The sequence below is a fragment of the Medicago sativa genome, chromosome 1 (assembly GCF_051527215.1).
Source record: "Medicago sativa cultivar Bolivia chromosome 1, Bolivia_mono, whole genome shotgun sequence".
In the NCBI taxonomy this organism is placed as follows: Eukaryota; Viridiplantae; Streptophyta; class Magnoliopsida; order Fabales; family Fabaceae; genus Medicago; species Medicago sativa.
Genome location: NC_140749.1, coordinates 23,188,987 through 23,214,972, shown reverse-complemented (window position 1 = coordinate 23,214,972; position 25,986 = coordinate 23,188,987). Strand labels below are relative to the sequence as shown.

Genomic DNA, 25,986 nt, shown 5'->3' with positions numbered 1-25,986 from the left:
TGAAACTATGAATGCAAAAGTGCATATGTTTCTATTCTGTTTATTGATGACATTTGCTCTATAGTTTAAAGGGGCTTAACTAAGTAGAATACACTATTATTGTTAAAGTTGATTATGATGATGCCAATATAACCTCAAACAAGATTCTACATGTGATGATAGAAGCACTTATTTCCTATTGGATTAATGTACAGGCTGGTCAACTCAATTATTTTGTTGGATCTCATGTTTGGGTTGAGGACCCTGATGAAGCCTGGATAGATGGAGAAATCCTTGAATCTAAAGATGATGAGATCACCATTAGCTATGAATCAGGAACAAAGGTGAACCTCTTGGAACCTATGTTTATCACCAATACAGATACTAGCATATATTGTCTGGTATTCGTGGCTCCATGATTCATAGTTTAAGCGATTAATATCAAACTTAAAAATCTATATGTCGGTATTGCAGGTTGTTAGCAAATCAGCTAATATCTATCCCAAAGATCCTGAATTTCCAACTGATGGTGTGGAAGATATGACAAGACTTTCATATATGCATGAACCGGGTGTACTTCAAAATTTACAAATCCGTTATACCATCAATGAAATATATGTAAGATCATGCTCCTGTTTTTTGAGGATGTGCTTTGTTTTGTTGTAGCAATCATTGTAATAACGCCTTAAATTTTCGGTGATGTTGTTTTTCTTGCAGACGTACACAGGAAACATATTGATAGCAGTGAACCCTTTTCAAAGGTTACCTCATTTGTATGCAAATGAGACAATGGCGAAGTATAAAGGTGCGGATTTTGGTGAGCAGAGTCCACATCCTTTTGCAATTGCAGGTTATGCATATAGGTATCTTATTGCTGCTCTCAGTTTTTTGTCACTTGGTTCACGCTTACATTTATTCCTTGATTCAGGATCATAATAGTTCCAGAATAATAGTTATATAGTTCATAAAATACTAAACAATCGATACGAATCCCTAGTGTGTATCTTGATTTACTATGGCAAATCCTGATTCATTCTAATGAATCACTACCTAAACTTAGGTAGTGATCTTAAGATTCATGCATCACTACCTAAACTTACTCCAAAATGACATTTTTATTGTTAATGTATCTTAAGATTCGTATTAAGATTTGATTCACGATATTGGAAATAGGTTTCCGATTCACGATTTGAATCTCGATTTGTTAACCATGTATAGAAGCACTGTATATGATATCATGGTAGACAGCTAATGTTAAGCAGTCATTTTTATATTGCATTAACAATTCATTCTCTATGACTTGAAGAAAAATCAATTTTCTCTTCTTGCATAAATGCTCTAAGCATTACCCTAAATGTTCTTTATAATCCATCTGAAATATGTATTAACTTTGGATAATATCCAAAGTTCATTACTAATGATACAACATTATGAATAAGATGTGAGAGAAGTAACCAAAAGAAATAAGTATATATGCAGGAAGATGATAAATGAAGAAAAAAGCCAAGCTATTTTGGTTAGTGGAGAAAGTGGAGCTGGTAAAACAGAAAGTACAAAGATGCTTATGCATTATCTTGCCTATTTGGGAGGGAGAGCAGCCACTGAGGGACGGTCTGTGGAGCAACAAGTTCTTGAGGTAAGAAAGCCAAATATCTATAAAGCACACACAAAGACACTGACACTGACATGTAAACACCGATAATAATTTAAGAAACTAGAAGTGATTAAGAACACTATGCTTGAAGAATTTAATTTTAAATGTAATTATCACTAAATATGCTAATCATATGCACTTATGCAGTCCAATCCTGTTTTAGAAGCATTTGGGAATGCAAAGACTGTTAGGAATAATAATTCAAGGTATTCATCTTTTGTAATCTCTACTATACACTTGTTTCTCTTAATTGTTTTAAAGTCTTTCCTAATCTTACATAGTATATAATTTCAGTCGTTTTGGTAAGTTTGTGGAGATTCAGTTTGATCAAAAGGGGAGAATATCAGGAGCTGCTATCAGAACTTATTTGCTGGAACGGTCACGTGTTTGTCAAGTTTCTGATCCTGAGAGAAATTATCATTGTTTTTATATGCTTTGTGCTGCACCACAAGAGGTACATAATCAATTCTTCCTGTGTTGTGGATAGAAAAAATGTCTTGACTCTTTAGAAATTAGTCTCTGTCACTATTATGATATGCAATAGATGCTTAACTGGGGGTGCGAAATTGTATATAAAAAATTTAAGTTGTACATTTGCAATGTAAGCACAAAGTTTATCATAACTCTTAGGATCTTGGGTCAGGGTTGCTGGTTTTTACTATCCTTTACAGTATCAAGCTCCAATAATTTGGAATCACATTAACTAAGATCTAAATTTTTAAAATCACCTATGGAAAAGGATAAACTTCCACTTTGGTTGGTCTAGACTCTAGCAGTGTTGGCTTGAAACCTTGGAGTGTGCTTCTATCAAGGTCTCAGGGTCGATTCAACCCGGTGCCAATTTCGGTGGCCTAGTTGATACAAAGATTTGCTCTACCTTTAAATGGAACCTCCACAAATGCACAATGAGATATGACCCCTCAAATTAGTTGGTCCTTGAACCGAATACCGAGTTTTTTTTTTTTTTTTTTAAAAAAAGACATTGCATACACATCTAGAGGCAAGTCTATTCGTATGAACTTGTATTTGACCAAACAAGAAATTTCACTCTCAACAAATAATATCTACTTGCAAGCATGTTGAAATCGTTAGAAACATGTTCAGCTCAAAACTAACATAACCAAACACATCTTGACATTTCAACAAGCACCTTACGTGCAAAATATAAGCCTATACCAAAAGAGTACTTTATACCCATCATAACCACATGAAATACTATCAAGAGGAATAAATCAACAAGACCAACATTAAAAAAATGTAATCCCAAAGCCAAAATCTATAATTCGAACTTAACCAAGCCATGTACATGAAATTTTTGCCTACAAGAATCAACAGATAAGTGAGCAAAGAAAGAATCAAAGTGAGTATCAAACTCTCTACCTCGTTAAAACGGCCAAAGTTATTGTCATTTGTTGTTAGCGTTATGCTTGAACTCTCGTCCTTCTTATCACTCCACTCCTTAAAACTTGTGTTGAAATTGGGTCTAACTCATTCTCACAAAAGGCTTGGACTTGGATTTATCTATCCAATGTGGGACTTGGATTTTTCCTGAATGTGGACGGCCCGATTGATAGGCTCTGATACATGTTAGTAATTGTGTGGTTCGGTCTTACACAACCCCACAAAATTGGTGCATCAGCATCGGTGTAAGCCTCCATAGTTAGACTTCCACCTTTTTTAAACAAGAGTCCTCTCCCTTGAATTCGGTATCCCATTGGTGGGCTAGTAAATAGTTTCGCTCTGGCTTTAAATGGGCTCCCAATTGGACGGTAGGATTGGACCTTTGGATTAGTCGGTCTTTGGATTGGATACCGAATTTTCAAAACAAAAAAATTCATTTTAGTTCAATCCCGAAGGGTTGGTGTTGTGGTGTAAGACTTGGGACGTACAAGTGTACTCCTCTCTAGAACTCAACTTCGTGTGAACAATTCCTGTATTGAGACCAAGTCGATATAAGACTTTGTTTTGACTTCAATTGGACCCCACTAGTGAACTGTGCGAATGTTCCCGTGGATTAGCCAGTCTTTTGACCGGATATCGAGTTTCATAAAAAATAATCCCTCCGGTCACATTTATAAGCAAAAAAACACTTTTTAGATTCATTCAATACTTAATGTATTTGGTCAATATAGAGACCAAATACATTATGTATTCAATGAACCTAAAAAGTACATTTTTGCTTATAAATGTGACCACCGGGAGTAAATCATTACTCTAGTCTATGACTTTTGGTGTCATGTCATTCTTCAAAAGTTCATGATATAATGAGCCTTTTGATGTGAATTTATTTTTATTTGAGTTTTTTTCATGTCTAGGATGTTGATAAGTTCAAATTGGGAAATCCAAGAAACTTTCATTATCTCAATCAATCAAATTGCATTGAGCTTGATGCATTGGATGATGCTAAAGAGTATCTTGCAACAAGGAGAGCCATGGATGTTGTTGGAATCAGTTCTGATGAACAGGTATCATTCATCAAATTAAAATTCTCTATTAAATAGTTATTTTTTCATTTTTTTTATCCTTATTCATTACAAGAATTTTTCATATGGTATCAATCTCTTATCAGGATGCTATATTTCGAATAGTAGCTGCTGTACTTCATTTAGGAAATATTGAATTTGTTAAGGCAGTTGATGAAGGGATGGATTCCTCTACACCTAAAGATGAAAAATCTCATTTCCATTTGAAAACTGCAGCTGAACTTTTGATGTAAGTTAATGTACTCTATATTTGTTTATCATATGAAGCATGGACATAAATATTCGACACTGACACGTCAACACAAATAATAATTTGACAAAATAATTAAGTGATTGGTAATTGTAATCAATCAGAAGTGACAGTGTCTTGTCGGTGTCAGTCACTGACATGTGTTGCACACTGGACACGCTTTTGGTCACAAGTGTTTGTACTAGGTTGTATCTCACGTAATTAGGGTTCCAGAATTGATTTTAAAACTGAAACAACTATTTGTAGCTTTCCCTGAAGTTAAATCAATTCAATTTTTTTTTCTTTCAATTTTGTATATACATACAATTTTTGGTAATTAGACACTCAAAAGCAATTTTGATCTCAAATATCCAAACGATATGAAATCATAAATATCACTTTTATTTGAATGCATCTAAGCATAACCAACATTCAACTCACCCCTGCAGAACTAAACACACGCTACGATTCAAATCTAAAACATCCATATTGTTTTTATGGTAGGTGTGATGAAAAGTCCCTTGAAGACTCATTTTGCAAACGTGTTATGGTGACTCGTGGTGAGGCTATAACAAAATGGCTTGATCCAAATTCTGCAGCTCTAAGTAGAGATGCATTGGCTAAGATAGTTTATTCGAGGCTTTTTGACTGGTAATAATTTATGCGAAGTTTGTGATAAAAGTAAATTAAGTTAATATGTTGTTATAAAACCTCATTTTAATATGCATTGGCTAATGTAACTCAATTGATGAAAACATTTGTTGATTCAGGATTGTGGACAAGATTAACAACTCTATTGGGCAAGATCCAAATTCAAAGAACTTAATTGGGGTTTTAGATATATATGGATTTGAGAGTTTCAAGACAAACAGGTGCTTAATCACCCTTTTGCCTAGTTTTTATATGAAATTTCATGAAAAGGTTTATGAGGTGAATTCAATGTATTTTCATGGATTGGTTTTTCTTTTGTGATTACGTAAATGTTGTAAACTGGACCGTAGTATTGAAACATAAGTTGTAATCTGTATGCCCTAAGCTTGGAAAATAGAAAGGTATTGCAGCCGATCTGCAGTAGGAGACTTAGGCACGATTTGTCGAACTCCATGTGATCAAATCTTGTGTCTTCTTTGTTTGCGTTTTTCGTATCTGCTTACTTTTGAACCTGAGTTGTTGTTCTAACAAATACTAACTTTTCGAACTCTCGTATGTAACATTTAATCGGTCCTATTCAGCTTTGAGCAATTTTGTATCAATTTGACAAATGAGAAGTTACAGCAACATTTCAACCAGGTTTGATTCTTTCACTATCTCCATCTTTGTTGAATATTATCATCTGGTAAACAATTTATATAGACTCAATTAACATTTCGTTATTTTATTGTGCAGCATGTCTTCAAAATGGAGCAAGAGGAATATACAAAGGAAGAGATTGATTGGAGTTATATCGAGTTTGTTGATAATCAAGATGTTCTTGATCTCATTGAGAAGGTGTGATTCTCCCTCCGTTCATTTTGTCATTTTAGGAAAGTTCTATCAGTTTACCATCTCATTCTTGTATTAAGTGTATTTTTTATCTACATCTCAATGTTTTCATCACCTGTGAAGCACTGACACAAACTCTGAACATGACACTGACACATCGACATCGGTGAGAATTTTAGAAAACAAAATGATTAAATGTAACAATATATGTCACTGTTGTGTCGATGTTGGACACCGTCATGTGTCGAACACCAGACATGTCTTCAGTATGAATTGTCCGTGCTACATAGATTATCACTGATTGAAGTTGATTGTAACTAGATTATTTTGTCAATGCTTAAAGTACCTAGATTTCTATCTTATGTTGATAATTGATGTTTGTTATGAAATCAGAAACCTGGCGGTGTTATTGCTCTTCTGGATGAGGCCTGGTATGATTTAATAGTTCAAATATTTGTATTTTGTCATTCTTTTATGCAATGGCTTGTTTATGTCATTTTGCATTATGTAAAGTTACATCACCAAATGCATATATATACTTTTGAGCAATAACATTGTTTTATAGCCATTATTTTATATATGGTCCTGCTTATTGTTTGTAGTATGTTTCCAAGATCAACGCATGAAACATTTGCCGAAAAGCTATATCAAACACTAAAGGACAATAAACGCTTCAGCAAGCCAAAGTTGTCGCGAACTGACTTCACCATCAATCACTATGCTGGTGATGTAAGTGAAATGTATTTTAGTCTACACAGTTATCAACCATCAAATATGAAGTAAAAAGCTTAGTATATATATGATGATTTTCAATTTCAGGTCACTTATCAAACCGATCTTTTCCTCGATAAAAACAAAGACTACGTTGTTCCAGAGCATGCTGCGCTACTATGTGCTTCCAAGTGCTCCTTTGTTTCAGGACTTTTCCCACCTTTACCGGAGGAAACTACTAAATCAACAAAATTCTCTTCTATAGCCACTCAGTTTAAGGTATGTTTTCTTTGAACATTAATATACTTGCAAATTATATGATTTTTTTTTTTTGTATATAACGTTTAATCATTTTTATTCTTAATGTTTATGATATGAAGCAACAACTGCAATCTTTGCTTGAAACATTGAATGCCACTGAGCCACACTACATTCGTTGCGTAAAGCCAAATAATCTTCTTAAGCCAGGGATATTTGAGAACAACGATGTGTTACAGCAGCTTCGATGTGGAGTGAGTTTAATGCAATTTTGGCCTTGTTCTCTAGTATGACATGAGTGTTTTTGTCTCAAGTGACTTCAAACTCTGTGGATGTCATTTACAGGGAGTAATGGAGGCAATTAGGATAAGTTGTGCTGGATATCCAACTAGAAAGAGCTTTGATGAATTTGTTCAGCGGTTTAGTATATTGGACCCTAAGGTTCTAAAATGGTATTTTCATCCTCTTTATGTATTTTCTTCTTCTGGTCATATAGATGAATGTGATCGTAAATGTTGTCCCATTTTAGTCGTTCAAATAATAAAACTGTATTTGGAAATGATTAATAATAAACATATATCTGCAGCCCTGATGAGATTACTGCTTGCAAGAGGCTTCTAGATAAAGCAAACCTTAAAGATTATCAGGTACTAATTTTCTCATCCTCAATTATAGCATTTTTCTTGTTTAGCTGATTGCATGTCATAGATGATGATGCTAAAATAAATTGTACACATTTTGTATGATAATATGGATTGGAATAAAATGCTGTTTGGATTTTTTATTTTTCTTTTTCAATTGATTTAAGTAACACCACAAATGAAGCATGAAATGTTAAAGCTTTCTACTAATAGAGTTTACTCTAATGCGCTAGATACGAAATTCTTGCATAAAAAGAAAGAATTATATTCATGATGAACTTATTTTTGCTGCAGATTGGAAAAACAAAAGTGTTTCTGAGAGCAGGTCAAATGGCAGAACTAGATGCATGTCGTGCCGAGGTCCTAGGAAGATCCGCAATCATTATCCAGAAAAAAGGTCGTACATACATTTGTGAGAGACAGTACAAATTATTGCGATTCTCTGCCATAGAACTACAAAGGGCAGTAAGAGGTATCAATTATGGAATCCTTCAAGACTGTTTATAGTTGTTTTATCAATAATTTTGATTATATATTTTCTAAGTCATTTAGTTTTACATATATTATGAACTTAACATAGGACAAATTGCAAGGCATCGGTATGAAGGCATGAGAAGGGAAGCCGCATCATTGATAATCCAGAAACAATGCCGTATGTATATTTCTAGAACTGCTTATAAAACTACCTATGCCAAAGCTGTTTGCATTCAAGCTGGCATGCGAGGGATGACTGCTAGAAATGAGCTCAGATTCAGGAGACGGGCACAAGCTGCAACTATTATTCAGGTAGGATAGGTCAGATTTTCTTCATAATTAGGACTAAAATATGTTCTCGTTAGTTTTGTTATTGTATATTTCTTAGTCCCTTTAATTTGACATTGCAATTTCTAAATCGTTTTCAATTTGATCCCTCAGTTGATTTTTTTTTGGTGAAATGGCCCATTTTTTATGACGTGTCACCGATGACTGTGTTTTGCACTTGCTGGCTGATCTAATTTCGTAGTGGAAGGGCAAAAATTCCACTATGAAATTAGATAAGTCATCGAGTGAAAAACACAGTCATCTGTGACAAGTCATCAATGATGTGTAATTTGAGCAAAAAAATAAACTGCGGGACCAAACTAAAATTGATTTCAAATTGCAGTATCAAGTTTAAAGGAGTTGGAGTTACAGGGACTTAAATTCTGGTGACCTCTATTTGCAGGGATCAATTGCATAATTAAGCCTTTCAAAATTCACTTTCTTTGCTAATTAGAATTCTCAATTATATTTGGTGAATCGTTATGCCGAAAGTATGCTTAAACTAATGTGAGTTTTTTTTTTTCTTCCAATCATAGAGTGACTACAGATGTTATTTAGCTCGTAATTATTTCCTAAAGCTAAAGAAAGCATCAATTTCTGTACAATGTTCGTGGAGGAGAACAAATGCACGAAGAGAACTTCGGAAGCTTAGAATGGTGTTTCATCTTCTCCTCTTGTTTACATTTCTTAATTTTTCCTACACTAGCAAGCTGCAGTTTTTTTCTTTATTTTGCGATATAAAAAGTTTTCTTTGTGGCAACAGAGTTATGTATTTGAATGTTTTCCCTTTTCAAGTTTTGGAGAAATTCTTTATATCACAACTATTGTACTGCTTCATTTTAGATAGAATAATTATTTATCTCATGCAGTAGACCAGTTAGTACTAACTAATAACAAAATGTATCTATAAAAATGATTTCATGAAAAGTGTGTTAATTTATCTCTCTAATATGTCAAACTTGTAGTGCTATATAAATTTTTCTAAATGTGAATATTATCATATCCTTTTATTTGTTTTCATTATCGAAAATATTTAAATGTTAAATTCCTGCAGGCTGCTAAGGAAGCCAAGGCCCTAGAAGCCGCGAAAATTAATCTAGAAAAGCAAGTTGAGGAACTAAATTTATGTCTAGAATCAGAGAAGAGAATGAGGGTAATGTATTTATTTATAGTAAATGAAAATGCTCAATTATGAAATTAAGTTCATCAAGTATGCTAATGCCAATTTGGTACTTTTTTACCTCTAAAAGTATTGTCTTGATTATACTATTTTACTGACATTTTAACTGTTTGGGTTCATTGTGATATTGAGGAAGCCAAGACACAGGAAAATGAAAAATTACAATGTGCTTTGCAAGAGATGGAGCGGCAGTTCGAAGAAACCAAGGCGCAACTCATTCAGGAACGTGAGGCTGCGAAGAATGTAACTGCGCAAACTCCAACTATACAGGAAAATCATGTTGTTGACAATGAATTGGTCAATAAGCTTACTGCTGAAAATGAACAACTCAAGGTAACCATTACACTCGGAAAGTTTATGCCTCTGGCTGTGTAAGGATTTGGATTGTCTGCACTCAGAAATTCCATGCATTTACACAGTCAGCAGATCGGTTGTTGTTAGGTCGAGATCAGACAATCCAGATTACAAGAGCTATTCTAGGTTTTACAAAAATCAAAATCTGTATCGTCTGATCTCAAACCAGCGGACACTGATGTGCTGACTTCATGAATTGTTATGATCCAAATCCAGCTGTGTCATAGTATTCAAAATTGTTGTTACTTTTGGTGCTTTGCAGGAGCTTGTTAATTCATTGGAAAAGAAAACTAAACTGGAGCTTCCTGATAATGTTACGGACAACGAACTGATTAATAAACTTGCCGAAGAAAATGAAAAACTCAAGGTAAACAATACATAGAAAGTGTTTGTAAAACTTATCATTTATGAAATGATATGTGTTAATATATAGTATCCGAAATCGTTGTTACTTTTGGTGCTTTACAGGAGCTTGTTAGTTCATTGGAAAAGAAAACTAAACTGGAGCTTCCTGATAATGTTACGGACAACGAACTGATTAATAAACTTGCCGAAGAAAATGAAAAACTCAAGGTAAACAATACATAGAAAGTGTTTGCAAAACTTATCATTTATGAAATGATATGTGTTAATAGTATCCGAAATCATTGTTACTTTTTGTGCTTTACAGGAGCTTGTTAGTTCATTGGAAAAGAAAACTAAACTGGAGCTTCCTGATAATGTTACTAACAACGTACTGATTAATAAACTTACCGAAGAAAATGAAAAACTCAAGGTAAACAATACATATAAAGTGTTTGTAAAACTTATAGTTTATGAAATGATATGTTATTAAATTTAATAGTATCCGAAATCATTGTTACTTTTCGTGCATTACAGGAGCAGGTTAATTCATTGGAAAAGAAAACTAAACTGGAGATTCCTGCTAATTTTACTGAAAATGAAGTGATTAATAAGCTTACGGAAGAAAAAGAACGTTTTGAGGTATTGATTATGTCAAGTGTTTGAAATTTATTTTTCTAGTTTTATTGTAATATCCATAATTATTATTACTTCTGATACTTTTCAGGATCTGGTTAATTCATTGGAAAGAAAAATTGGTGAGACAGAGAAAAAATATGAAGAGACTAGCAGGATTAGTGAGGAGCGTATGAGTCAAATTATAGACACAGAATCAAGAATGATTGAGCTAAAGACAAATATGCAGAGGTTCTTATAACAGATTTTGTGTATGCTATTGCAAGATTGCATTAAATGCATATTTTGTGTTTTAATTGATTTGATATGGTTCCATTCTTACATACCAGGCTTGAAGAAAAACTTTCTGATATGGAAGCTGAGAACCAATACATTCGGAGTAAAGCGCTGTCGACTTCAACATCCATGAAAAAGTCCCCACTTGGTTCAGTTCCGGTAAATATAAAAACATTGTTTATTAAGTGAGACTTTTAGTATTCTAAATTGTCGATTCACAACCAATTACTTTTAATTGATGTTTTTTTTTTAAATTATCCTTAATTGAATAACTATTTGTTTAAGTCGAGTCTTATGTAATTATAGTGTTAACTGTTTCTTCAGATATAATTGAGGAAAATTTGGAAAATATCGATTAAAACAAGTTAATGAGTAATGTGAATAAACAATTCTATGTCTCAACAGTCTCCGAGTAATATCATCCTTTTTACCCTAATTGGAGATTTATAATAATTTCTTTTTCTCCTCTTTCTACTACAGCCCTTGGAAAATGGTCATCATCAGGTAATAAAGGGTCTTCAGAATTGAAAGGCTTTTTACATTTGTAATTTATATTATGAATTTATCAAGAGAAAAAAAATTATGTTTATCCTTTTTTCGTGAATTTGAAGAAAAGTCTATTTTCTGTAGGCACCAGCGAAAACACTATCTGTGAGAAGATCTCATGTGGAGCGAAATCCAGTATGCACTATCAAAACAATTGTTGATTTTTATATAGTACCAAAGCATATAGCACAATTATCATTCTTTTTCTTTCTTTGGGTGTAGGAGAGTGTAGAGGCTCTTTTCAAATGTGTGACAAAAGATCTTGGATTCTCTGAAGGGAAACCTGTTGCAGCATTTACCCTTTTTAACTGTTTGCTACATTGGAAAGTTTTTGAATTAGACAAGACAAGTATATTTGATCATTATATTATGTTGATCGGTAATGCAATAGAGGTAACTTCTTGTTCACTCAAACTATTTTTCGCCTTTATATGAGAACAAATTATATCAAACTTCGGGATTTGTTTGAAAAGTGTAGACTAAGGTTTAGCTATAATAAACATGAGAATTAAAAGTCTTAGATTCTTTATTTTTGTGTCCTTATTACATTCTATATGATCACTTTCATAAGGTCTGACATGGTATTTACATACGACATTTTTGCAGGATCGGGATAATATCAGCAGCATGGCTTATTGGTTATCCAATACATCTGCTTTGTTTTTCCATCTTCAACGATGTCTAAGAGCACCAGCGCGAAAACCACCAACTCCAACAGGGTTTTTTGGGAGGATGGCTCAGGTGCTAAGTTTAATTATACCTATGTAATTTAACATGTTTTGTACATAAATTGCATGTGAACTTTTGGGCCACTTGCATATTAATATATTATTTGTATGTTTGACTATTTAGTTTATGGATTCTACTTTGTCGTTGTAGGATGTGGATCCTCTCCATTTCTCAAAAGAAATGGAGGACTCCATTATTAATGTTTTCAATGTTAAAAGTCCGATTGTACAAAGTACACGTCACAATTTCTAGAAATATAGGTCTTTATATGTACCAAAAGTTTTAGCAATGAAGTTCTCCATTTCTTTTTGAGAAATGGAGAGGATCTATACTCGTCATTGCATTGATGAGTCTACAAGTTTTCATGTTATATGATCAATACTTGAAGGATTTTAATTCATAGGGAGTGTATGCCTTTTAATTATCCATAACATGCTCTATTATATGCATTTTACTTTGTAATGTCTAAACTTCATTAGCAATAAAGGCCAGATAAAGTAGAAGGAAAGAAGAATATGGATGAATTGGTATATAAAATCAAGAAAGTCCATTTGGTAATTCAATGATATTTCTATGACACACTTTGTTTATGGATATTTTTATGTTGATCTAAAATGAAATTTTCATTGTTTTTTTGTCCAATTTTTGTGTCAATTTAAGAAGGGAAAAATCATGTTTTCCCATTAATAATATTAAGCATAATCGATGCATTCCATATTAAATGGATGTTTTAAACTAATGTATGATTCTTGTTAAAAAAAACTAATGGTATAGTATCCATCATAAATACTTATTAATGATTTATGGCTCATATTTTAATCAAATATAAAATGGAATGGTGTTTCGCAGAGTTTCCGCTCATCCAGTAGTCTTTCCAGTAGTGCATTCGATGTAGTACAACAAGTTGATGCAAAATATCCAGCTTTGCTTTTCAAGCAACAGCTTGCAGCTTTTGTAGAAAAGATATATGGAATCCTTCGAGAAAATATGAAGAATGAGTTGTCCCCTCTTCTTTCTTCTTGCATCAAGGTATGGTGATTGTATATTTCATCATCAAGTATGCCTTTTATGCATTTCCATGTGTATGATAGCAATATGCTGCAAAATATTCATTTTTTATCTTTTTTTTTTAAACAAAAAATGGAAACCGTAGTTGGCTTGTCGCTTGAATATGTCTTCTGTATCTATGTCTTGTTGACAATGTCCGTGCCATTACTCATTATGCTTATACCACTTGCATGTTATTTTATGACTTCAGGAGCACCAAACAGGAAACGATAACAGCGAAACAACCCGTTCATGGCTCAATATTATTGAATGCCTTAATAGATATTTCAAGATTGTAAAAGAAAATTATGTATGTGAAGGTTTGATAGTATATTTACATCACTATTCAGTCCTTTTCTTTGTTATAGAGAATACTGATTTTTTCGTTTTTTATTTCAGGTGCCTCCCATTCTAATTCAAAAGGTATTTAATCAGACTTTTCAATACATCAACGCAGAAATATTTAACAGGTAAGTGTCTTGTTTCACTTGGCCTATTTTATGGAAACGTATCTAGGGTTAAATATATTTTTAGTCTCTGTTTGTTTTAGTCTTTGTACACACTTTTCTATCCGGAAAAATTACTAAACTACCAAAAGTGAGTACATTGACTACAAACAAAAAAAGAAAATTTTATTCGGACTAAAAACATATTTAACGTAAAGATGTATTGTAAGAATCTAGGTTGACTTGTTTGTTGGTATTGCTATGTTCTCCAGCCTTGTATTGCAAAAAGAATGCTGCACAATCAACAATGGAGAATATGTAAAATCAGGGTTAGCTGAACTAGAAGTATGGTGTACTGAAGCAACGGAAGAGGTATGTACTTTCGTTACACTTTTCTAACTTTCAAAGATTTATTGAAGTCAAAGGCATTATGTAACAATGATTTAGTTTATATTTAGCAAATAACTGTTTCTGTTGCAGTATATTGGCTCATCTTTGGATGAACTCAACTATTCAAAACAAGCAGTTAGATTCTTGGTATGACTATCACTTAAAGCTGCATTTGTTTAGTTAATCTTTTTTTGTTTGGATATTTTTCATCATATTTTTCTTTCACCTTTGGTATCTCACTCTGGATATGATTGATTCAGTTGAAAAACAGCTTAATTGAGTGCTTATAGTAGAAGTCTTTATGTATAGGTTATTTCTATAGCAAAGGATAAAATTAAGTCAACTGTTTTTAAATAAGCTATATTGTTTTCATAAGTTATCCTGAAGAGTATATGGAAATAAGCTGAATACAATACAAAAAATCTCCTAAATATTTGACGACGCATTTCTCTCCCGTTTTAATTTGGTTGCACTAATTTCACCAGGTTACTCAAGAGAAGGATGAACTATCATATGATGATCTTACAAATGACATATGCCCTGTAAGTGTTTTCCTCTAATACGAGTAAATGATATATAACAAGTGTAAGTTAAAGTTTTGAATACATTAACATACTTGTAAGATAAATCTTAAACATGAACTCATTATAACTTGAATCTCGAATATATTAACATGCTTATAATACCTACTAGGTGGGATCATCTACATATGTAGGACATTCTTGGGCTGTATTATATATTAAATCAAATATAATGTACATAACAAGTTGGTTTAATGTTTTTCTAACATCTACGTATTCTGAATTCAGGTCCTAAGTTCTCAACAGCTTTATAGAATATGTACATTATACTCAGATGAAAATGACAATGCCAAAAGTGTATCGTCAGATGTAAGTTGAAGAACATTAATTAGCAAAAAAAATCTTGTTATCTATGAATATTTCATTATTGTAATTTCTGTTATTTATTTGTGCAGGTCACTTCTAGGTTAAAGCTGCTAATGACAGATGATACAGGTGATGATGAGAAATCCTACATGTTGGAAGACAACTCGAGGTAAACTTCATGTGATACACACATATAAATGCAGACAAAAGAAATAAGTTTATTTTAAAACTTTGACCGATACTTGAAAAATGTTAACAACTTTGATGATGATCAACGTCGTCACCTTTAAGTAGAAGTTTAGGGTCCTCCACGTTTACACGGCCAAGAAAATGACCTGATCGGTGTTGATTGATTCAACAAAAACAAGAGAAAACATATACAATTTGAGTTTTGAGGCTTTAATATTCGTTTTCCTTGTTTTTTGCTGAACCGACACCGATTGGATCGTTGTCTCAATTGTGAGGACAAGTAATACCATGAAATTCTACATATGGAGAGTGACACCGATCATTAGAATTTTGAACAATTTTCTAGCATCGTTCCATCATAGAACATACAAGATACTTTTCCATCCTAGAAACCACATTATATAATTTGGAAACTGAATTATTCATCTTTGAATGTTTGAAACTGCAGTGTTCCTATTAATGTTGAAGAGATTTCTCATTCGTCTAAAGATAAGACAAGTCCAAAAGTAAAACCTCCTGCAGAACTACTTGAGAATGTAGCCTTCCAATTTTTACATGATTATGAACCTTAGTCCTCAATGCAGCTGATTAATCACCATGTTGTAAATCCACCCCACTCCCATTTTTTTCTTCTTTTTCTTTTTTCAGTGGCATCCATATTTGTATTGGTTATATAATAGAAAAGGGCAGGGTAGTTTTCCTAATTCTTGTTTACATTTTCTTTTAACCTTAATTTTCTTTAGATGATGTTATATGGATGTTCACATGGGGCACAAATCTTTGTATTAGTAACAGGGGAGAAAAGTAACATTTGTAAAATGATAGGAATTGATCTCATGTAAGGGCATCATCCTTTGTAATATTACCTCAATATTTGAATTGTGTGGTACATTGGTTAAAAGAAACTCACACCCCCTCTAGTTTTAAAAATGACACTAACTTCCCTTAATTTATTTTTTAGTAGACATTGTTCCTCTTAAACAAACGTCCGTTACTTCACGGAATAAATTTCACAATTGAATTTCCAAGGCTAGAAAGAAAAACACGATATTTCATAGAGTTCTTCAAATTCAAAAAAATTCTCCTTCAGTTGATTTGTCGAAAGAGAGGTTTCTCTTATATGTTCCAATTGTTGATGATTGATGTGTTAGAAGTTGGAACTGTAATTGTGTTGGAATTTAATTCTATGTAGAGCAGTAAGCATATACATATTGGAATTTTATTTTAAATCATGTTTTCAATTTTCTTTTGAATCATATGCTCTAAATTCGATAGTAAAACAAAACTTGTCAAGCAAATTTGCTTGTAGTTAACCAATTCATTAGTATGGCTAAATAATTGACTTTAGCTATCAATGAATAATTCATTTAGATACCTTCAATTTTGTTTGTTAAAATGGATAAGGAATTGGCTAAAAAATAAACATAAACAAAATTGTTGTTCATTCCGCAAAACTAAGCAAGATTGCAGCAGACAACAGTCAGCAAAAACTGTCGTCCAAACCGCAAAAACACAGCATATGACAGTCCGCAAAACTCAACAAACACAGTGTATGACCGTCTGCAAAACAGGAAAACACAACATATGACAGTCTGCAAAACTCAGAAAAAACGCAGCATATGACAGTCCGCAAAATATGTCGTCTGATCCGCAAAATCAGCAAAAACGCAGCATATGACAGTCAGCAAAACTTAGCAAAAACACAGCAGACGACAGTCCTCAAGAAACGAGATTTCAATAAACTGCGAAGAAGAAAATGTGCATTGAAGAAGGCCACGGAGTGTGAGAGGCACAGGGATTATAATGAAAAGTTTGAAAGGGAAAATGAAAGGTTAGTTGTAGAAGTGAACAGTAAGAAAAATAAATCTGAAAGGGGTGCATGGTTTCTGTTGAAATGGAACAGTTTTTCTATTTATTGTTCTCCCTTCCATTTATTCATTGCATGTTGAACACTTACATTGAAAACACGCCTTGCATAAAAAACTTCCAACAAATTTGATCAATAAAAGATCAGCAATAGTTAAATAATTTAAGAGAGAGATGTGGCCTTGGAAAGGTGAGTGAGTGGTCATTCCAAAGCTAGAACCATATATAATGCCAATAAAACTAAAAGAGAATCCGTAAAAATTCAAATACTATGATTAAAAATAAATTAAAAAATAAACAATATAATCTTACTATTAATAGGAAGTTTAAAATAGCTAAATACTCTAGTTAAGTGACAAATGTCATACTTGCCAAAAAACTAACCTTGCTTTATTATTATCTATCTATTCATGCAAAACTTCTGTGTACGCAACCCCCATCAATTTTCACCCTATATAAACACTTGCACCACATCAATATAACACAAACTCAATCGTTGTTCATAATGGAGGTTTCAACAACCAACGACAATCTTGTGAACCCAATCGTCCAACGCATCCTTGAACTCCGTGAGAAATCCAACCGAATCAAATCCATAGAAGCATCGCAACGTAGGGGAAATCGAATCAACAAAAAAGAACAAAAACTTCTCCATTCGAAAACCTTGGTTAACGCTCGCCTTGATGAGTTGGTGAAGCTTCGTCAACGTCTTTGCACAACCCTAAATGAAGATCTTGGCCTCACCCAAACATTATCTGAGAATTCTGAATCTGATAATTCTGAAACCCTATCTGAGAGTGCCGAAATCCTATGTGATACGTACTACGCACCCAAGAAAGATAAGGATGCACATCTAGTGCAGAACAATTTTGTTGATGTTATTCCGACTTTGCTTTGGTTTGCTTATGATTCTTTTCAAATGATGTTTCAGCGTCTACGTTATTTTCCTTTTAATTGTCTTGATGATGAAGCAATGGATCAGCTAACTGAGAAGGATTTAGATCTGAACCTTATTTCGGTTTCGGGACTTGAAGATTCCACCATTGAAGGGGAGGCGCTTGAGGAAGATGCGATGCAATTCTATCAGCGTGCTAAGTTGAGGGTTAAGCAACAAGACCATTATTACCCCAATGCTCTTGGTAGATAATATAGTTTTTTATATTTTTTTTGGTAGATAATATAGTTTTTTATTTTTATTTTATTTTTAACTTCTTTTGTTGGTGGTGTAGATCCTTATTCGATGAGGGAGAGGTTGGAGAAGATTATTTCTAAATCGGATGATTATTATTCTCGCCAGACGGAGAAGCCGAAGGTATAATGCATGTCAGATCCTTCTTTAACTGCATTTGGAATTTTGTCTCGTAACGATGTATTGGAAGAAAGAAATCTTCGGTGTTCGTGGCTAGGACACTTTTGTACTCATCATGCCATAGTTTAAATTGTTCTCATTCTCACATCTATTGGAACACTATCCATGCAATGTACACTATTATGTGTAGTTATTTTTGAATATGTCTAATATTTGCATGTTTTTTCAGAGACCTATAAAGCTTAATGAAGAACAAGAGAATAGTTTTGTAAGTAAATGTTTTCCCCTTTTTGGTTATTCATCTTATTCATATTCAACTTGTCTTCATTATTGGGTTTTGACAATATACTTTGTTTTCATTATTTCTCTATTTAAGATGTAGCTTTTGAATGTGTCCAAAACCAATCTGTAATAAAGGTTTGTGGTCACCAACGAAGAAAGTGTATTTTAGTTGTTGTTGTTGTTGATTTGGATTCTCTTTTGTAACCTAGCTCTATGGTTCTTGCATCTTGTGAGCTTAGTTAGTTAGGAGTTTGAAACAACAATTGAATAAGAATTGGAAGTTTGTAAATTGTCAACTAGATTTGTTTTGCTCCGCCTTGTATTTTTATTTTCAATGTTGAAGAGGGGAATTGCAGCTCTTCTGCTTATATCTTGGGCTGTTATTTTGTCTTTGTTTGCTCGCTACTTCTTGTTCTCTTCATTTGTGTTTGGGATCCTATGACAAGAGGGCTGGATTGTTCCTAGACATGTTTTTGATTGAACTTGGACAAAATTGTGAGGGGTAAAGTGATCTTGTGTTCTGTAAGTTTATTTAGGCGTTAAGTGGTTCGATATCTAGATAAAAGAGGGTTGGCTTATTTCGATCATGTTTCACTACTTAACACGAGAGCAGAAGTGAATAATTTTATGTATGACATATTTTAGCTACATGGTTGAGGGCTACATATGAAATGACACAAGATTATAGTATAGCACATTCATTGTTTGGTTTCATGTAATGCACTAATCTTTTGGTAGGTTTCGTTTAAAATTCATATGAAAAAAAAATTCTAGTTTTATTGTAATATCCATAATTGTTATTACTTCTGATACTTTGCAGGATCTGGTTAATTCATTAGTAAAGAAAATTGATGAGACAGAGAAAAAATACGAAGAGAGTAGTAGGATTAGTGAGGAGCGTATGAATCAAATTATAGAGACAGAATCTAGAATGACTGAGCTAAAGACAAATATGCAGAGGTTCTTATTACAGATTTTGTGTATGCTATTGCAAGATTGCATTAAATGCATATTATTTGTTTTAATTGAGTTGATATGTTGCCATTATTACATGCCAGCCTTGAAGAAAAACTCTCTGATATGGAAGCAGAGAACCACTTCATTCGGAGTCGACTGCTGTCGGCTTCATCATCCATGAAAAAGTCCCCACTTGGTCCAGTTCCGGTAAATATAAAAACATTGTTTATTAAGCGAGACTTTTAGTATTCTTAATTGTCTATTCACAACCAGTTACTTTTAATTGATGTTTTTTAAAATTATCCTCAATTGAATAACTATTTGTTTAAGTCCTCTTAAGTAATTATAGCTAGTGTTAACTGTTTTTCATATATAATTGAGGAAAATTTGGAAAATATCGATGAAAACAAGTTAATGAATAATGTGAATAAACAATTCTATGTCTCAACAGACTCAGAATAATATCATCCATTTTACCCCAATTGGAGATTTATAATAATTTCATTTTCTCCTCTTTCTACTACAGCCATTGGAAAATGGTCATCATCAGGTAATAAAGGGTCTTCAGAATTGAAAGGCTTTTTACATCTCTTGTAATTTATATTATGAATTTATCAAGAGAAAAATAAATTATGTTTATCCTTTTTTCGTGAACTTGAAGAAAAGTCTATTTTCTGTAGGCACCAGCGAAAACGCTATCTGTGAGAAGATCTCATGTGGAGAGAAATCCAGTATGCACTATCAAAACCATTGTTGATTTTTATATAGTACCAAAGCATTTAGCACAATTATCATTTTTTTTCTTTCTTTGGGTGTAGGAGAGTGTAGAGGCTCTTTTCAAATGTGTGACAAAAGATCTTGGATTCTCTGAAGGGAAACCTGTTGCAGCATTTACCCTTTATAATTGTTTGCTACATTGGAAAGTTTTTGAATTACAAAAGACAAGTATATTTGATCGTTATATTATGTTGATCGGTAATGCAATAGAGGTAACTTCTTGTTCACTCAAACTATTTTTCGCCTTTATTAGAGATCAAAGTATATCAAACTTTGGAATTTGTTTGAAAAGTGTAGACTGAAGTTTAGCTATAATAAACATGAGAATTAAAAGTCTTAGATTCTATATGATCACTTTCATAAGGACTGACATGGTATCTACATACGACATTCTTGCAGGATCGGGATAATATCAGCAGCATGGCTTATTGGTTATCCAATACATCTGCTTTATTTTTCCATCTTCAACGATGTCTAAGGGCACCAGCGCGAAAACCACCAACTCCAACAGGGTTTTTTGGGAGGATGGCTCAGGTGCTAAGTTTAATTATACCTATCTAATTTATAATTGTACAAAGTACATGTCACAATATCTTGAAATATAGGTCTTTATATGTACCAAAAGTTTTAGCAATGAAGTTTTCCATTTCTTTTTGAGAAATGGAGAGGATCTCTACTTGTCGTTGTATTGAAGAGTCTACAAGTTTTCATAATATATGATCGATTTGGTATATTAAATCAAGAAAGTCCATTTGGTAATTCAATGATATTCTATGACACACTTTGTTCTTGGATATTTTTATGTTGATCTAAAATGAAATTTTTATTTTTTTGTCCAATTTTTGTGTCAATTTAAGAAGGGAAAAAACATGTTTTCCCTTTAATAGTATTAAGCATAATCCATGCATTCCATATTAAATGGATGTTTTAAACTAATGTATGATTCTTGTTAAAAAAAACTAATAGTATAGTATCCATCATAAATACTTATTAATAATTTATGCCTCATATTTTAATCAAAGATTATAGTTACATATAATGACATTAATCTCAAATATAAAATACAATGGTGTTTGGCAGAGTTCCCGCTCATCCAGGAGTCTTTCTAGTAGTGCATTTGATGTAGTACAACAAGTTGATGCAAAATATCCAGCTTTGCTTTTCAAGAAACAGCTTGCAGCTTTTGTAGAAAAGATATATGGAATCCTTCGAGAAAATATGAAGAATGAGTTGTCCCCTCTTCTTTCTTCTTGCATCAAGGTATGGTGATTGTATATTTCATCATCAAGTATGCCTTTTATGCATTTCCATATGAATGATAGCAATATGCGGCAAAATATTCATTTTTTTTATCTCTTTTTTTAAACAAAAAAATGGAACCGTAGTTGGCTTGTCGCTTGGATATGTCTTCTGCATCTATGTCTTGTTGACAATGTCAGTGTCATTACTCATTATGCTTATTCCACATGATATTTTATGACTTCAGGAGCACCAAACAGGAAACGATAACAGCGAAACAACTCGTTCATGGCTCAACATTATTGAATGCCTTAATAGATATTTCAAGATTCTAAAAGAAAATTATGTATGTGAAGGTTTGATAGTATATTTACATCACTTGTGTTATTCAGTCCTTTTCTTTGTTATAGAGAAAACTGATTTTTCGTTTTTTTTATCTCAGGTGCCTCCCATTCTAATTCAAAAGGTATTTAATCAGACTTTTCAATACATCAACGCAGAAATATTTAACAGGTAAGTGTCTTGTTTCACTTGGCCTATTTTATGAAAAAAAAATATTTACGGTTAAATATGCTTTTAGTCCCTACTGGTTTTAGTCTTTGTACCCACTTTTCTGTCCGGACAAATTTCTATCTACAAAAGCTGAGTACATTGACCACAAACAAAATAAAGAAAAATTTATTCGGACTAAAAACATATTTAACCTAAAGACGTATTTTAAGAATCTAGGTTAACTTGTTTGTCGGTAATGCTATGTTCTCCAGCCTTATATTGCAAAAAGAATGCTGCACATTCAACAATGGAGAATATGTAAAATCAGGGTTAGCTGAACTAGAACTATGGTGTACTGAAGTAACAGAAGAGGTATGTACTTTCGTTACACTTTTCTAACTTTTAAAGTTTTATTGAAGTCAAAGACATTATGTGAACAATGATTTAGTTTATATTTAGCAAATAACTGTTTCTGTTGCAGTATATTGGCTCATCTTTGGATGAACTCAACTATTCAAAACAAGCAGTTAGATTCTTGGTATGCCTATCACTTCAGCAAACTCTTTTTCTTCATATATATATTTCTTTAATTAAGTGCTTATAGTAGAGGTCTTTATGTTTAAGTTATTTCTATAACAAAAGAAAAAGTTAAGTCGGTTGTTTTCAAATAAGCTATATTGTTTTCATAAGTTGTCCTGAAGAGTTTATGGAAATAAGCCGAAAATGGAGCTCTCCTAAAGAGTCTTAGAATGCAATACAAAAACTCTCGTAAATATTTGACGACGCATTTCTCTCCCGTCTTAATATGGTTGCACTAATTTCGCCAGGTTGCTCAAGAGAAGGATGAACTATCCTATGATGATCTTACAAATGACATCTGCCCTGTAAGTGTTTTCCTCTAATACGAGTAAATGATATATAGCAGGTGTAAGCTAAAGTTTAAAATACATTAGCATGCTTGTAAGATGATTCTAAATATGAACTCATTATAAATCAAATAAAGACTTGAATCTTCAATACATTATATATACAGAACAAGTTGGTTTGAAGTTTCTCTAACATCTATATATGCTGAATTCAGATCCTAAGTTCTCAACAGCTTTATAGAATATGTACATTATACTCGGATGAAAATGACAACACCAAAAGTGTATCATCAGATGTAAGTTGCAGAACATTATATAAGTAAAAAAATAATCTTATTATCTATGAATATTTCATTATTGAAATTTCTGTTATATACTTGTGCAGGTCACTTCTAGGTTAAAGCTGCTAATGACAGATTATTCAGGTGATGATGAAAAATCCTACATGTTGGAAGACAATTCGAGGTAAAGTTCATGTGATACGCACATATAAATGCAGACAAAAGAAATAAGTTTATTTTAAAACTTTGACCTATACTTGAAAAATGTTTACAACTTCGATGATGATCAACGTCATCAACGTCGTCACCTTTAAGTAGAAGTTTAGGGTCCTCCACGTCTATACGGCCAAGAAAATGACCTGATCGGTGTTGATTGATTCAACAAAAACAAGATAAAACATATACAATTTGAGTTTTGAGGCTTTAATATTCGTTTTCCTTGTTTTTTGCTGAACCGACACCGATTGGATCGTTGTCTCAATTGTGAGGACAAGTAATACCATGAAATTCTACATGTGGAGAGTGACACCGATCATTAAAATTTTGAACAATTTTCTAGCATCGTTCCATCATAGAACATACAAGACACTTTCCCATCCTACTCCTAGAAACCACCTTATATAATTTGGAAACTGACTTTTTCATCTTACAATGTTTTAAACTTCAGTGTTCCTATTAATGTTGAAGAGATTTCTCATTCGTCTAAAGATAAGACAGTTCCAAAAGTAAAACCTCCTGCAGAACTACTTGAGAATGTAGCCTTCCAATTTTTACATGATTATGCACCTTAGTCCTCAATGCAGCTGATTAATCACGATGTTGTAAATCAAATCAACGTCTTAGCTATAAAGATGAAGAGAGTTGCGGGTTTCCCCAGATCAGTTTTTTGTGATTTGGTTTCACTATGTTGGTTTGGGAGGTGTCATAAATTTTGTACTTTCTTTTGAGTTTCTGCAGTTGTTGTTGGATTGTGTTTTCCTTGTTAGTGAGTTTTGTTACACTTATCCCTTTTTATCATTGTAAATGCTCTTCAAGCATTTAAGAACCGGTCTGGTTAGTCTCGTTTTGATGGAAAAATTAGGACTAAACAATCTCATGGTGGCCGAAGAGGTTGAATATAAACATTGCATTCAAGCTCATGCAATGTTTAGCTTGATCAAATTTTGTTTTTACATGATTAATCATAGTATATGATAAGTGCTGGGAAAACTTTTCTTTAACACTTTTTTCCAACACTCTCTCATTTGTGATGTCTATGATCACTTAATGTAGGATCCATTTTTAATATAAAAACGAGATTAAATAAGTTGGACTCTGAAGTTCATTAGAGGACAAACATCAAGATTCATGAGCACTTACAAAAATATTTATACATCACCTATCAAAGATGTCCTTGCGTTGACAGTAAGAGCTAAACACACAGATACAGGTTTTTATTGCTTTTGCCTAATATATACTATTTTTATTGCTAATGCTAGAAAGAGGAATGATAAAATGTCTTTCAAGCAAACAAACAAAGAAACTCTTTTTGAAGCTTGAGAAAGTTTAAGGAGTTATTGAGAAGATGTCCTCGTCATGGGATAAGTCCAAGTTAGGTGATTATGTGGAGGAAGGCAAAGAGCTAGAAACACGTGTTGAAGAAAAACCTTCGCAAAACAATATTGTCAATGAATAGAGAAAGAAAGAAGATAAGCCTGAGGAAAAGAAGGAAAAGAAGAAAGAAAGGTTAAAAAGGAAGAAAGAGGATAACCAAAGCGTTGAGGTTTTGGCAGAGCAAGTCGCATGATTAGTAACAAATCTTACCTCAGAAAAAACCAAATTAAAAATTAACCAAATGATAAGTCCTACAAAACTAACCCCAGATGACTAATTAAGCATAAAAACTAATTAAACTCCCGAGTTTCTAAATTGTCACTGATTAGATCTTTTAGGCAATGCAATCACTTTATTTCTCGTAGACTATGGGGGATAAGTGCAATTGGTGGCTCGTATGTCCTTTCGCTAGTCCCTTCCGACTCCTTTCCCTTTGTGTCCCTTGGTGCCTTGGAAGGCGGACTTCTTGACTCATGCCGATCTCGCCTCTGATCTTGCTGATAACATTCCTTGACATATCCTCTTTTATATCCATCCAACCTCTCAATTTCTATTCTCAGCACGTGGCAATCATATGTATGATGGACCTTTATCATGTGATACTTGCACCAATTGTTAATGTATCTTTCCATTAATTCATCCCGCGAAGTAGTAGGTTCCGGTATCATCTTGGTGTGAAGTACCCCACGCCATATTTGCTCCATCCTCTTTTTTAAGGGGGTGAATTGTTCTAACAGCCTTCTGGATGGAGATTTGAAAGTTCCACAAACTGGTTGTAAGTAGTTGTTTTTTCGCAAGCTGTTGAATTCCACTCCGCTGGCCCCTCGTTTCTCGCCTCTCCTTCACGAGCTCTCGCCCACGTGAATGTGATGAGGGGAGACTTGGTTGAAGTAGGCGGAACCCTGCATACCAATGCTAATTTAGGCCATTTTCGGAGTATTTTATGTTTTGAAATTTTGAAAAACTAAAACTAGTTTCAATTTCGAGTTTTAGTTTTGAATTAAATCACTCTATTTATCTCATCCAACTATGAATTCATCCAATATAAAAAGTATTGACACATA

The 25,986-nt window shown here is 33.1% G+C and overlaps 1 protein-coding gene across 1 annotated transcript; it reads left to right on the top strand.

The window, feature by feature from the left end:
• The first annotated feature begins 687 nt into the window (after positions 1 to 687).
• Positions 688 to 24,307, top strand: LOC146953709 (myosin-6-like). Its single transcript, XM_085742356.1, has 59 exons — positions 688 to 842; positions 1,459 to 1,615; positions 1,781 to 1,839; positions 1,928 to 2,087; positions 3,949 to 4,098; positions 4,203 to 4,345; positions 4,850 to 4,996; positions 5,116 to 5,217; positions 5,578 to 5,635; positions 5,732 to 5,833; positions 6,221 to 6,258; positions 6,430 to 6,556; positions 6,647 to 6,817; positions 6,919 to 7,050; positions 7,142 to 7,248; positions 7,383 to 7,443; positions 7,732 to 7,909; positions 8,018 to 8,223; positions 8,775 to 8,894; positions 9,293 to 9,391; positions 9,551 to 9,751; positions 10,035 to 10,139; positions 10,241 to 10,345; positions 10,443 to 10,547; positions 10,652 to 10,756; positions 10,842 to 10,981; positions 11,080 to 11,185; positions 11,507 to 11,530; positions 11,657 to 11,707; positions 11,795 to 11,965; positions 12,179 to 12,313; positions 13,151 to 13,330; positions 13,560 to 13,658; positions 13,748 to 13,818; positions 14,067 to 14,166; positions 14,275 to 14,331; positions 14,670 to 14,726; positions 14,994 to 15,074; positions 15,161 to 15,240; positions 15,709 to 15,831; positions 16,921 to 17,111; positions 17,480 to 18,265; positions 18,356 to 18,438; positions 18,665 to 18,703; positions 19,538 to 19,677; positions 19,776 to 19,881; positions 20,201 to 20,224; positions 20,355 to 20,405; positions 20,493 to 20,663; positions 20,851 to 20,985; positions 21,532 to 21,711; positions 21,938 to 22,036; positions 22,133 to 22,203; positions 22,455 to 22,554; positions 22,664 to 22,720; positions 23,010 to 23,066; positions 23,264 to 23,344; positions 23,434 to 23,513; positions 23,997 to 24,307. The coding sequence occupies exons 1-59, from the start codon at positions 769 to 771 to the stop codon at positions 24,118 to 24,120; spliced, it is 7,062 nt and encodes a 2,353-aa protein (XP_085598482.1). The 5' UTR covers positions 688 to 768; the 3' UTR covers positions 24,121 to 24,307.
• Positions 24,308 to 25,986: the final 1,679 nt, after the last annotated feature.

Coding starts and splice junctions, on each gene's coding strand:
- LOC146953709 (XM_085742356.1), top strand. CDS start 769: ATGGCGAAGTATAAAGGTGCGGATTTTGGTGAGCAGAGTCCACATCCT. Junction 7,444..7,731: donor CAAACCTTAAAGATTATCAG/GTACTAATTTTC, acceptor TTTTTGCTGCAG/ATTGGAAAAACAAAAGTGTT. Junction 10,140..10,240: donor AAGAAAATGAAAAACTCAAG/GTAAACAATACA, acceptor GGTGCTTTACAG/GAGCTTGTTAGTTCATTGGA.